At 38.7% G+C, this 13,192-nt stretch overlaps 1 protein-coding gene across 12 annotated transcripts in view; it reads left to right on the top strand.

Annotated features, from left to right (window-relative positions):
* yem (yemanuclein) overlaps nt 1–13,192 on the top strand; it is a 96,361-nt gene that overhangs the window by 47,208 nt on the left and 35,961 nt on the right. For 10 of the 12 annotated variants that reach the window (XM_068394983.1, XM_068394982.1, XM_068394986.1 and 7 more), the window contains 3 exons: nt 7,674–7,775; nt 8,303–8,488; nt 10,375–11,966. In XM_068394983.1, the coding sequence (XP_068251084.1) occupies nt 7,674–7,775; nt 8,303–8,488; nt 10,375–11,966 (1,880 nt within the window). The remainder of the gene's footprint in view (nt 1–7,673; nt 7,776–8,302; nt 8,489–10,374; nt 11,967–13,192) is intronic. The other 2 variants (XM_068394989.1, XM_068394988.1) reach the window with 1 other exon arrangement.

The raw sequence follows: 13,192 nt of genomic DNA, 5'->3' as shown, positions 1-13,192 counted from the left end.
TCATCCCATGCAGCATGAGCCTCATCCCATGCAGCATGAGCCTCATCCCATGCAGCATGAGCCTCATCCCATGCAGCATAAGCCGCACGCTATGCAACATGCTCTGCTTACCTTACAGCATGCTCTACATACAGCATGCTCTGCATACAGCATGCTCTGCATACCTTACCGCATGCTCCTCAGTCACACATCTTTGGTTGTTGCCAACTCACTAGACTGTCAAGCAGTTTCATAACGTTGCCTTCTAGTCTGCTGCTTTTGCACCAGTGAAACCCTCACTGAGAGAACTTAGCTTTTCTCGGATATGGTTCCTGTAGATGAGAAAGTGCTATTCTCCCTCCTTCTGATATTCCCTTGAGGACTCTGTCATTTGGAGAGGAGCCTTTAGCTGCTTAGCCTCCTATGGACTTTTATTTAAGCATAACATGCTTCCAGGGAGGGTAATGGTTCCACTTCAGTCGCTAACCCCGTCTGTTACCACACCTGCTCCCATAGACCTTGAGCTTTGTTGCAAGACATGCAGTCCAAGCTTAGTCCTTGTTAGAGGATTTTTTGTTTACGGAGTCAGTGTGTCACTGGGAAGACATTCAACAACCAGCAGAAGTGACTTGTTGTGACGCAGTGCGGCAACCTCAGCAACCCGATAAGGAGTTGTCTGTACGACCCAGACAGTCTAGACAGCTTCGGGTTGTCGCTGTACTTCCTCGCTTCCCCATGGTTGACAGTTCACAGACTGTGCAGCAGTACCATGATCTTGTGTCCGGCTCCGTCAGACGACTAGCTTTTAAGAGCTCCCACAAGTCGTCGCTGTCTGGAGATTCTCAGATGGACTATGGATCTGACCAAGGAACTGGGCCTCCTGGTCAATTTTGAGGAGTCCCAGCTCGTCCCATCCCAGACCATTGTCTACCTGGGTATGGATCTTCAGAGTCGAGCTTTTCGGGCTTTTCCGTCGGCCCCAAGGATCTACTAAGCCCTAGAATGCATCCAGAGCATGCTGAGAAGGAACCGATGCTCAGTCAGGTAGTGGATGAGTCTAACAGGGACACTTTCATCGCTGGCCCTGTTCATCGAGTTAGGGAGACGCCACCTCCGCCCCCCTTCAGTATCATCTAGCGGCTCACTGGATAAAGGACATGACGCTAGAGACGGTCTCAGTTCCTGTTTCCGAAGAGAGGAGGTCTACTTTCACGTGGTGAAAGAACAGCCTTCTTCTCAAGGAAGTCTACCTTTGGCTGTTCAGAAACCCGACCGCCGTCTCTTCTCTGACGCATCAGACACGGGCTGGGGTGCGACTTTGGACGGACAGGAATGCTCGGGAACATGGAATCAGGAGCAAAGGACACTTCACATCTATTGCAAGGAGCTGTTGGCGGTTCATCTGGCCTTGATAAACTTCAAGTCCCTCCAGCTTAACAAGGTGGTGGAGGTGGACTCTGACAACACCACAGCCTTGGCTTACATCTCCAAGCAGGGAGGGACTCATTCGTGGAAGTTGTTCTAGATCGCAAGGGACCGCCTCATCTGGTCAAAAGATCGAAAGCTCACGCTGGTAACGAGGTTCATTCAGGGCGATATGAATGTCATGGCAGATCGCCTTAGCCGGAAGGGTCAGGTCATCCCCACAGAGTGGACCCTTCACAAGAATGTTTGCAGCAGACTTTGGGCCCTGTGGGGTCAGCCAACCATAGATCTGTTCGCTACCTCGATAACCTAGAGGCTCCCGTTGTATTGTTCTCCGATTCCAGACCCAGCAGCAGTTCACGTGGATGCTTTTCTGCTGGATTGGTCTCATCTCGACCTGTATGCATTCCCGCCGTTCAAGATTGTCAACAGGGTACTTCAGAAGTTCGCCTCTCGCAAAGGGACACGGCTGACGTTGGTTGGCTCCGCTCTGGCCCGCGAGAGAATGGTTCATAGAGGTACTGCAATGGCTGGTCGACATTCCCAGGACTCTTCCTCTAGGAGTGGACCTTCTACGTCTACCTCACGTAAAGAAGGTACACCCAAACCTCCACGCTCTTCGTCTGACTGCCTTCAGACTTTCGAAAGACTCTCAAGAGCTAGGGGCTTTTCGAAGGAGGCAGCCAGAGCGATTGCCAGAGCAAGGAGGACATCCACTCTCAGAGTCTATCAGTCTAAAGGGGAAGTCTTCCGAAGCTGGTACAAGGCCAATGCAGTTTCCTCAACCAGTACCACTGTAACCCAGATTGCTGACTTCCTGTTACATCTAAGGAACGTAAGATCCCTTTCAGCTCCTACGATTAAGGGTTACAGAAGTATGTTGGCAGCGGTTTTCCGCCACAGAGGCTTGGATCTTTCCACCAACAAAGATCTACAGGACCTCCTTAGGTCTTTTGAGACCTCAAAGGAACGTCGGTTGTTCACTCCAGGCTGGAATCTAGACGTGGTCCTAAGGTTCCTTATGTCATCAAGATTTGAACCTCTCCAATCAGCCTCTTTTAAGGACCTCACATTAAAAACTCTTTTCCTCGTGTGCTTGACAACAGCTAAAAGAGTAAGTGAGATCCACGCCTTCAGCAGGAACATAGTTTTCACATCTGAAACGGCTACATGTTCCTTGCAGCTCGGTTTTTTGCTAAAACGAGCTTCCTTCACGTCCTTGGCCTAAGTCGTTCGAGATCCCAAGCCTGTCCAACTTGGTGGGGGACGAACTGGAGAGAGTACTTTGCCCAGTTAGAGCTCTTAGGTACTATCTAAAAAGGTCATAACCTTTACGAGGACAATCAGAAGCCTTATGGTGTGCTATCAAGAAGCCTTCTCTTCCAAGGTCTAAGAACTCAGTTTCTTACCTATTCAGGCTCCTGATTAGGGAAGCACATTCTCATCTGAAGGAAGAAGACCGTGCTTTGCTGAAGGTAAGGACACATGAAGTGAGAGCTGTGGCTACTTCAGTGGCCTTCAAACAGAACCGTTCTCTGCAGAGTGTTATGGATGCAACCTATTGGAGAAGCAAGTCAGTGTTCGCATCATTCTATCTCAAAGATGTCCAGTCTCTTTACGAGAACTGCTACACCCTGGGACCATTCGTAGCAACGAATGCAGTAGTAGGCGGGGGCTCAGCCACTACATTCCCATAATCCCATAACCTTTTTAACCTTTCTCTTGAATACTTTTTATGGGTTGTACGGTCGGCTAAGAAGTCTTCCACATCCTTGTTGATTTGGCGGGTGGTCAATTCTTTCTTGAGAAGCGCCGAGGTTAAAGGTTGTGATGAGGTCCTTTAGTATGGGTTGCAGCCCTTTATACTTCAGCACCTAAGAGTCGTTCAGCATCCTAAGAGGACCGCTACGCTCAGTAAGGAAGACGTACTTAATAAAGGCAGAGTAATGGTTCAAGTCGTCTTCCTTACCAGGTACTTATTTATTTTATGTTATTTTTGAATAACTAATAAAATAAAATACGGGATACTTAGCTTCTTTGTTAACATGTATGCTGGTCTCCACCCACCACCCTGGGTGTGAATCAGCTACATGATTATCGGGTAAGATTAATATTGAAAAATGTTATTTTCATTAGTAAAATAAATTTTTGAATATACTTACCCGATAATCATGATTTAATTGACCCACCCTTCCTCCCCATAGAGAACCAGTGGACCGAGGAAAAAATTGAGGTGGTGTTGACAAGAAGTACTGGAGTACCTGACCACAGATGGCGCTGTTGTGTTCACCCCCACCTGTATAGCGATCGCTGGCGTATCCCGACCGTAGATTTCTGTCGGCAACAGAGTTGACAGCTACATGATTATCGGGTAAGTATATTCAAAAATTTATTTTACTAATGAAAATAACATTTTTTTGAGTTTGTGATATTGATACCTCTTCCTTTAGTCTTCTCACTTGCTCTTCACTCCTAGGTATCCATTTCTTTTTTGCTAGTTTTGAATTTTTGATGTTACTGTCTTTTCTCCTGTCTTGATGCCTGCTCCACCAGGTCACCAGGTCCCAGTGTATTGTTCATAAAGATATCTGCAAACTTTTTTTCATAGCTTGTCTCTCAGGTGTTTTCCATGATGTGGGGACCCATTCACATTTAGTTTTAGCTTTCAGTTTCTCTGCATGGTGCTTCCAGAGCATTTTCCCCTTGTGGATAAATGTCCTCTTGATGATGTTGATGCCTCTGTTGTATCATCCTCTGAAGGAAAAACTGGCTGTTCCTGACACCTATTTATTCAACTTATATGATCCCAGTTATTCCTATTGTCATGTTCTGATTTGAAGATCTTTTTATTCCTTTCTCTGGCTCAACTCCTCCATTTACAACCTTTTACTGTGACCATCAAGGCTAAGCTACCTCTGCTATTTGTTACTTCGAAGCCTCATTTAGATTGTTCAGCATCTATGGAACCTACCAGCTAGGAGATAAGTAGTGAGTCTTTGAGATGTTGCATCCATATTTCTACAAGTAGCAGTGATCATGGTTGATTTTGGTTTCATGGCTGTAAAGAGAATTGCTCCTCGATAGGTAGCTAGACTTCCAGACATTTCTAGTTGATGCTACTGAATTCTGTTTTATTGGCTGTCTTGGATATTGAAGCAAGTTTTTTAGGGATTTGTATTACAAGTCTTCTAGACCTCCCATCTTTTGAAGCAAACTCACTTTCATAAACTTCACTATTGACTGGAGTCTTTATTGTCACACTTGGAATTTGTAAAGCAAGGACTGACTTAGTTTTTTTGGTGCAGCTATTGGTATGACATACAGAATCTCAAAAACCAACCTTTACAGGAGCATATGGCCAAGATGGCCAAGATTTGATGGTTGGTGTAACAAATTGAATACTCTTGCTCTCAGATCCTCTTTTTCACTTGATTGCTACTTGTGTTTCTCCGATGTTCCCCAAATCTCATAGATCCATCCATTTCTTTTTGTAAATAAGAAAATACTGATATAATGATCCTTTTATTTGTATTCATTCATCAGAGCTTAGATATAACTTCAGTTCTGAGAGTCATGTCAGACCTCTCAAAGAGTTGTCACTAGTTTTATCTTTTCTTTATTTGACTCATTCAGGACTTTATTCGTTTGACTGGCCTCTTTGAAGATTGTCAGAGACTATGCTCTGTCCAATTCCTGATTGACTATCGGGTCTATTTTTTCTCCAGATTTTGAAACCGAGATGGTATTTGTTAGTACGCTTTTTCATCTCTCCTTTGGCTACCTCTTACGAAAAGAACTTTCTTGTGTTTCCAGTTATTGCAGTTAGGCTTTATTTTCAGCAACTCAGAAATTCTTAGCTGATTTTAGACATCCTACCGGTAGATAGGAGAAAGAAACAGAAAAATTAATGTCTTCATCTGGCTCTGGCAATTTTAAAAGTGCTTACATTTATGTACCAGAGATTTATATGAGATTGAAAGCAAAATATATGAAGAATGTACATTTTCCTCCTTTTTGGCTTTTAATCATTCTTTGGAACTTTCTACCATCCTTTTGAGCAATGATGTAGATATGCTATTTTACCTTAGTTTAATTTTATTTGAAAGAAATAATTTTTTTTTTATGTTGTATAATTGGGTTGAATTGTTGCGTTTAGTTGCAATCTGTTGATAGGGAAAGTATTTCTAACTTCTCATGACTTATCTCTTACAAGCCACATACCAAACACAGCCTTTGTTGCTATGTTAGTGGTTCTCAGGTGGCCTTCCTAATGATTGACCTTGAATTTTTTTTATCTTCAAGCCTCCACTTACTGTGTGTACAAGAGTTTTCAAAGATGGTTTAGTTCCCATCAGTCTTCTTAAGTTGCTACTAAGGCAACACATGATTATTGGTTATGGTATAATTTTCCTCTTAATGCATAACCATTAATCATACTATGAGAGCCATTTTTTCTTTTCCATCTTCTGACTTTTGAAACATGAGAAGTGAGTGGAGCATCATATACAGGAATAGCCATCAGTAGAGGCCTTTTAATATTAAATGGTGGTGGTGGTGTGATTGGGTATGCCCTGTCAATGGTTATAAGGCAATATATGGTTAATGGGTATGTATGATAACCGATTCTTTGCATTATACAACATTTTGGTACAAAATAGTAGTTTGTGGCATAAATTTTTTTTACTAATCTAAAGATGAGAGAACTCTTTGAAGTTTTTTTTTTTTTTTGAAAGTTGACCAGGTCCAAATATTACACTATTCCAGACTAAAAAGTATGTGATTGTAGGGCTTACGTATAAAGGAAATGTCAGTTTTGTAAATGTTGTTGGGAGGGAATACTTATTTTTGCTTAGCTTAATAGTGAAGGAATAGTTGTATTTGTTTACCAATGATGAAAAATTAGGCATTTCAAACTATTCTGGGCGTTAGAGTTTTAAAGTTTACTCTGCTTTGGGATATAAAATTTGTTTTGCTGATATGAAGGACAGCATGCTAGTCTTCCACACTCTGGAAACACATTATTACGGCAGTGAATGCATCTTTAGTTTCACTACAGAAATTCTACTTACCAGTTGGTTACCGTTCATGAAATTCATCTTCATTTTTAACCCTTTTACCCCCAAAGGACGTACTGGTACGTTTCACAAAAGCCATCCCTTTACCCCCATGGACGTACCGGTACGTCCTTGCAAAAAAATGCTATAAAAAATTTTTTTTTTTCATATTTTTGATATTTTTTTTGAGAAAATTCAGGCATTTTCCAGGAGAATGTGACTAACCTGACCTCTCTATGACAAAAATTAAGGCTGTTAGAGCAATTTTAAAAAAATATACAGCAAAATGTGCTGGGAAAAAAATAACCCTCTGGGGGTTAAGGGTTGGAAATTTCCAAATAGCCCGAGGGTAAAAGGGTTAATAACATTTTGGGAACCCTTGACATTTACTGACCTTGTTGAACCCTTCTGGGGATTGGAAGTGTAGCAGAAGAAAAATCTGAAAATAATTATATTGGATGACAGTGACTTTTAGATGTAGATTTTTTCTAATGTTTTGTGGCTTTTATATCTTGATGTAAGAGATGAATTTGTTTGACAAAATGATTGGTATATCTGTCTATCTGCGCACAACTTTGTCTTAATTTATATTCCTCTTTGTTAATTGTATTAAAAAAAATACAGTAATTGCACTATACATGAAAAAATGGATTATAAAGTTACAAAGAGCAGTCTTAGTGCAAAAGACATTTGAAATCCCTCTGTATACTTTGCTATTGCAATAACCTTAATGCTAAACCATCCTTTCCATTTCCTACTTCTTTTGATTCTGTAGTAAGTACACTGTGTGATGTGAGCGTTTTCTCTCTCTCTCTCTCTCTCTCTCTCTCTCTCTCTCTCTCTCTCTCTCTCTCTCTCTCTCTCTCTCTCTCTCATATGATTGAGTCATTCACATTGTCCATTTACATCTGCATTCCCTCAGTTTTTGTATGGAAATCGTGTGAAACCTTTTGATTTGAAAGAAATGCTATTAAAACTGCAGCCCAGTTATGAAATAAGTAGGTAAAGGGGGATATATACGAGTGTACAGAGTATATACCTTTATGGCCATGTCCGTTGTTAGGTAAATAGTTATGAAACATAGGAGTTCATATTTCATACGAGAGCTATTAGTGTCCTCACTTGTATGAAATGTTGAAATGTATTTTTTTAGTCCATTCCAGTTTGATCAAAGTTAAATTATTAAGTTGATGGATGATTTACCCTTTTTATTAGGGGTGAAAATGGAAGCGCTCCTATTGAGGAAGAAGAGGAAGATGGTGACAAGAAGAAATGTAAACTCCCAAAGAAGAAATTCATTTTCACAGATGAAGTCAGGTATGGTTCATTTCCATGTTATATTTTATTAGAGTGAAAGAAATATTTTTTATGTAATTTTGTAGTTGATAGAGACTTTGCTAATTATTTTTTCCATTTTGAAGTTTTGTTTGTGAAATGAAGTTATGTTTAGAAATAGCTAAAGGGTATTGCTCTGATGGAAAATTTTTGAGATACGATATTGAAGTTTTGAGGAATCTGTTGTCATTTTAAGTAGTTTAAGCAAAAGTTTTGAACTCAATAAAGACTTAAGCTTGAAGGTACAGTTGGCTAATTCATGAAATGAGTGTTGAGTTGAAAGCAGTATGAATCAAATTGCAAGTTTTTAATGTTGTGTTTAGTATGAGAGTTTTTCTTTACAACTTTTCTTTTGGATCTTCTCTAATGTAGATTTGTATGCTGGAGAAATTTAGCTATTCGTACTTTTCCTTAAGCTTCAACTTACATTTTCAACTTAATTTGGTATAGAAATTTTGATTGTTCTGCAGTGAATAATTTCAACAAAGGTACCATGTTGCATCCCACAGGAATTGCTTATGTGATGTAGTCAGAATTCGTGTTCAGTTTTGGCACTTGATCAGAAAGCGGTGTGAATCTCCTGAAGATCACATACGAACGTTCCTTGATACTGAAATACGACCTTTGTGGCCCAAAGGCTGGATGAATGCACGGATACTCTATAAAGAAAGCTACGCAGTACATGCTGTACTTACGTGAGTATTGATGCCGTGTTGGTATTTAGGCATAGTACACATGTAAACTGTCTTTCTGAATTTGTATAGTATATGATGCTGACAAAGCAGCCAATGTTGCAATAGCCATTATTAAATCCAATATAACTGTTTCTATTAGGGATTTATTACTATCTAAAACATTCATATAAATGACCGATATTATGGAGTACTGAATCTAGCAATGATAAACTTTACAAACTTAACAGGTTGATTGTTGGCTTGCGGTATTCTTTTCATAAAGAATGTCACTTTGAATTGGTATGATCCCATCTTCAAATTAGTCACACTCATTTGACCCTTGGATATTTGGCCAATATCCACATAATTCAATCCCGGAAGACAGGATAGATGAACACCTGAAGTCTAACATATTATTATGTGATTGTCCAGTTTTCAACCCAGAATGTATATCAATTATTGCTAAAATATTTCAAAAGAAATTGTCAAAATCTTTCATAATTTTCAGTTCATCTTAGAAAAAAACCTCGAAGAAATTTTGTCAAGAATATTTAAGTATTTTTGGTTTAGGTTACCATTAAATTTTTAGGTTGTACTGCAATATATTAAATATGATATAATATATTAATTTTAAAAAATCAAACACTGCCAGAACCATGAAAATCAGTGTGTTAACTCTTATGAGGACTAACACAATAGAAAATATAACCGCTGAAGATGTTAGGTAGTCGCTGAAATGGAAGAAAAATTTTAATATAAAGATTTTCTCTCTCTCTCTCTCTCTCTCTCTCTCTCTCTCTCTCTCTCTCTCTCTCTCTCTCTCTCTCTCTCTCTCTCTCTCTCTCTCTCTCTCAAATACAGTAGAATAAAAATTTGAATATATAGATTCTCTCTCTCTCTCTCTCTCTCTCTCTCTCTCTCTCTCTCTCTCTCTCTCTCTCTCTCTCTCTCTCTCGTATATTTTTAATCACCATGGAAAAAGGAATAGTGTGATTGTATTTATTTAAACCCATTAGACCTAAACTGTAGATTAAATACTGTACTGGTTATCAGTTAACTATTATGATTTGCTTGATTATAGATATATTCTTAAAAAGACTAATTTTAATCTAATGGTTTGGTTATTGAATAAAAAGAGAACATTGGATGAAGTCAAGTTTATGAGTTGTCAGAAAAGGTAAATTGAAAGAGACCAAAGAGGATGGATGGAACATAAAAGGCAGTAAGCAGTGCAGTTGTGGGTTGGAATGGGGAGATAGAAATTTTGGTAATCTGTCTAAACGTCTACTGTTGTATCACTTGAAGAAAATATTAATCTTCGTCCCACTGGGGTAAAATCATTCATGAGATAATTACCTCTTATCACATTCTCCTTGCTAACAGTGGATCATGGGTTTGCTTTGGGGTTTAGGATGAAAGTGATATGTGCCTTTTTTCTTAAACTCACTGGGCCTTGTTGACCATGCGAAGTACGTAGTTGGTAGAAAGAGGAAAAAAGACTGGCAATCAATAATGTGTCAAAATCAATAAGGCCAAATATTGATAATGGGACACATTGACAGGGTCCAGTTTTTCCCTTCTCACAGGTTCCAGTTTTCTCTTCTCACCAGGTTTATTAGAAATTATGTTTTTACTAATCTTGACTTGCAAGCAATAATGTAATGGACTACATTTATTGTATGAATTGCTCTGAAGCTTTAGGTACCCAAATGATTAGGACACCTTGATGATTACGAGCTTTTGAAGGTGTTAGTTTTATGTCATATTATGGAAGAGCACCAAATTGTCATTCTGTTTTTATGATTTTTAAGATATCTTCATTTTTGTTGATGAAATATGTGATTTTGTACTTAATCCATGTATGTCAACCAATTTCTTTTCAAGCCTAAATGAATATTAATTTTCAGGGGTGGAGGCCGTCCAAAAACACCTGTCAAGAAAGGGTCATTGGATGCTGGCACTTTGTCTTCAGTGTCGACTAGTGTGATTACGCAGCCCCCAAAGCCTTCTCTCTCAGCTACAGTTATTCCAAAGAACCATTCTCCCCATGTGTCTAGTTCACCAAAGTCAGAGATACTGAAAAAGAAACCCCCGGCTAATGAGCAAAAAACAAATATCAGATTGTCTGTGGAAGGTTCACTACCTCCTCCCCTTGCACCTTCTAGTGGTGGCCTTAGTATTAAGTCTGTGGAAAAAATTAATGAGGGTGCCAGTAGGATTGTACAGAGTACTAGTGTTGTTGCAGAATCCAGTATTAGTAAAGAGAGAACAAAAACAGAGTCATCCAAAACTTCTAGTGTGGAAGAAAGTGCTTCAAAGGTTAGTCATGAAGAAAAATTGACTTCTAAAAAGGATGATGTAAGTGTTATAGATTTATCAAGTGATGAAGATAGGACAGATTTGAAAGCAAAACTTGATTTAATTGCATCATCCAAATCAAGTGATCTCAAACAAGAGGAAACAGTGGAGGAAAAGGAAAGTTTTGCCGTTTCTAGTACTTCATCTGTCACTTCAAATGTGACATCCTCTGAGTTATGTGAATTAGAAGTGAAGAAGGAAGATAATTTGGAGGAGGAAATGAATCTGGTTATGAACGAGTTGCTACAAATTTCAAAACAAAAGTCTGTCGATGGATATCCAGATAAACTAACCTCTGCGAAAGACAATATCCCTTCATCGACTGTTATAACTAAGGCTTCTAAGGACCCTAATGACATTAAATTACAAGTACAAAATCAATTACAGCAGAAAATCTCACATTCAAGTGCTCCTATTCAAACAGAGAAATTCTCTCAAAAACCAAGTACATCTGCTGTCCATTCAGACAAGTATTCTCATAAAGCAAGTGCATCTTCAGTACAAGCAGATAAGTATTCTCAAAAACATCATTCAACATCACCAACATATTCTTCTCAGACCTCCCCAGGGAGGAACCAAAGACCAGGTCAGCATAGTTCACCAGTCCAAGAACAGAAATCAAGTCATCCCCCCGTTGATCATAAACAGCATCATACATCCCCAGCAGATCCTCTTAAGCAACAGTCTCAACCTAGCCCATCATCAGCTCATCATAAATCACATTCGAGTGTACAGCCAAATTCCTCCATTCAGTCTCACTCATCGCCTCATTTGCCAAAGGATGCACACCAGCCCAAATCTATGCAACAGTCACAATCTCACCATCACTCTTCTATTAATCTGCAAAAGGGGAGTTCACAACAGTCACTAGGTATATCATATTCCTCACAATCACAACCTATGAAGCCTGTTTCCGACTCTTCTCATAAGAAGCTAAGTTCTCAGCAGTTTCCACAATCTCACCACTCGCAATCGGTTCAACAAAAGTCCATCAATGTGTCCGTATCGTCATGGACTAAACCGGAAGCCTCACTGAGCTCTAAACATTCTTCAGAAAGTACAAAAAAGACTCACACGTCATGGGCGTCGAGCAGCGATGTGTCGGTGGCCCGCCAAAAGCATCAGGATGATATTCAAGTTGGTAAGTGCAAATACTATCTGGAATAAGTTTTTTTTTATTTATACACAGCTGTGTTTGTATTTACACTGTAGAATTTTGTGGGTAATTGTATTTTAATGTTTGAGCTAGTTGTGGTTGTACAGTATTTGTAGTTTTTCTTACAGAATAAGGTGACATGATCGTGCATTAGTTTTAGTTAAACTTTAAGAATATGTAATAGGAAACTTGAAGAATATTCAGCAATGTTTTAAAAATACCTTTTTAATTGGAACCAACACTTTGTTTCTTTTCATCAGGAGTATCGTTAAATATAGTTTGGACACTTTTAGTGCATATCTCATAATTAGATTTTTTGATTTACAGTAATAGAAATTTGTGATTTTAGTCTGGATAACAGAATTGAAAATTTGAGTTCTAGATAATAGCAATAGCTAGTACATTATGTGGTATTATGGCAGGATGCATTAAGTTTAAACCAAGGATTTTGTAATGTACCAAATATTGTTCAACTATGTTTTCTTTGTATCTACTATAGTAGATTTAATTATTTTTGTTTAATTTTGTTAAAGGTAATTTATTGCCAGTATACTTGAGAATGAAGACTGATATTTGAGAAGAGTATAACTGTCATAAACTTAGGTTTTTCTTTTTAAGGCATTGGCATTGTAACATATTAACCTCTTTAATCACAAAAGAGGACCCAAAATTAAGGAAATGTTATTGGCAAAGTAGAAATGCTTGCATTTGACTGAGGATGCTTCACTAGTTCAAATCACTCTTTGCTTGTGGGAAAGGTTTCTCTTATTTTCCTTTTCCTGCTTATCAATGTCCCAATATGGTGCAGTTTGTCTCCTTAAGTAGTGAATGTGAAATTGGCACTTAGTTCTAAGTTATGTGTTGTATTGGAGTGGCCAGAGTCCCTTTATCTGGTTGTATCACCTTCATAATTTGACACCTTTAGTAAACAATTGTGACAGTTAAGTAACTTGAAAATATCTAAGGTTCATTGTTATCTTTATGGTATTCAGTTTGCTCTTCAGTATATGCACGGAGAGAGTTGCTATTTGAATAATGGCCTTACATTATTACAAGCATCCTTTCTGTAGTGGAAATTTTTATTCCAGAACTAACCTTACTATCAAATTCCATTTAGATTTTTCATATTTAGCGGATCTCATATTTTGGTTATATTTTTCCTCTTTAAGATTTATTCATAAAACTTTTTATTTGTTTTTTTGTTCTCACAC

This window comes from Palaemon carinicauda, chromosome 20, assembly GCF_036898095.1.
Source record: "Palaemon carinicauda isolate YSFRI2023 chromosome 20, ASM3689809v2, whole genome shotgun sequence".
Classification (NCBI taxonomy): domain Eukaryota; kingdom Metazoa; phylum Arthropoda; class Malacostraca; order Decapoda; family Palaemonidae; genus Palaemon; species Palaemon carinicauda.
Note: the sequence above shows the minus strand (reverse complement) of the source record. Positions and strands in the feature narration are given on the sequence as shown.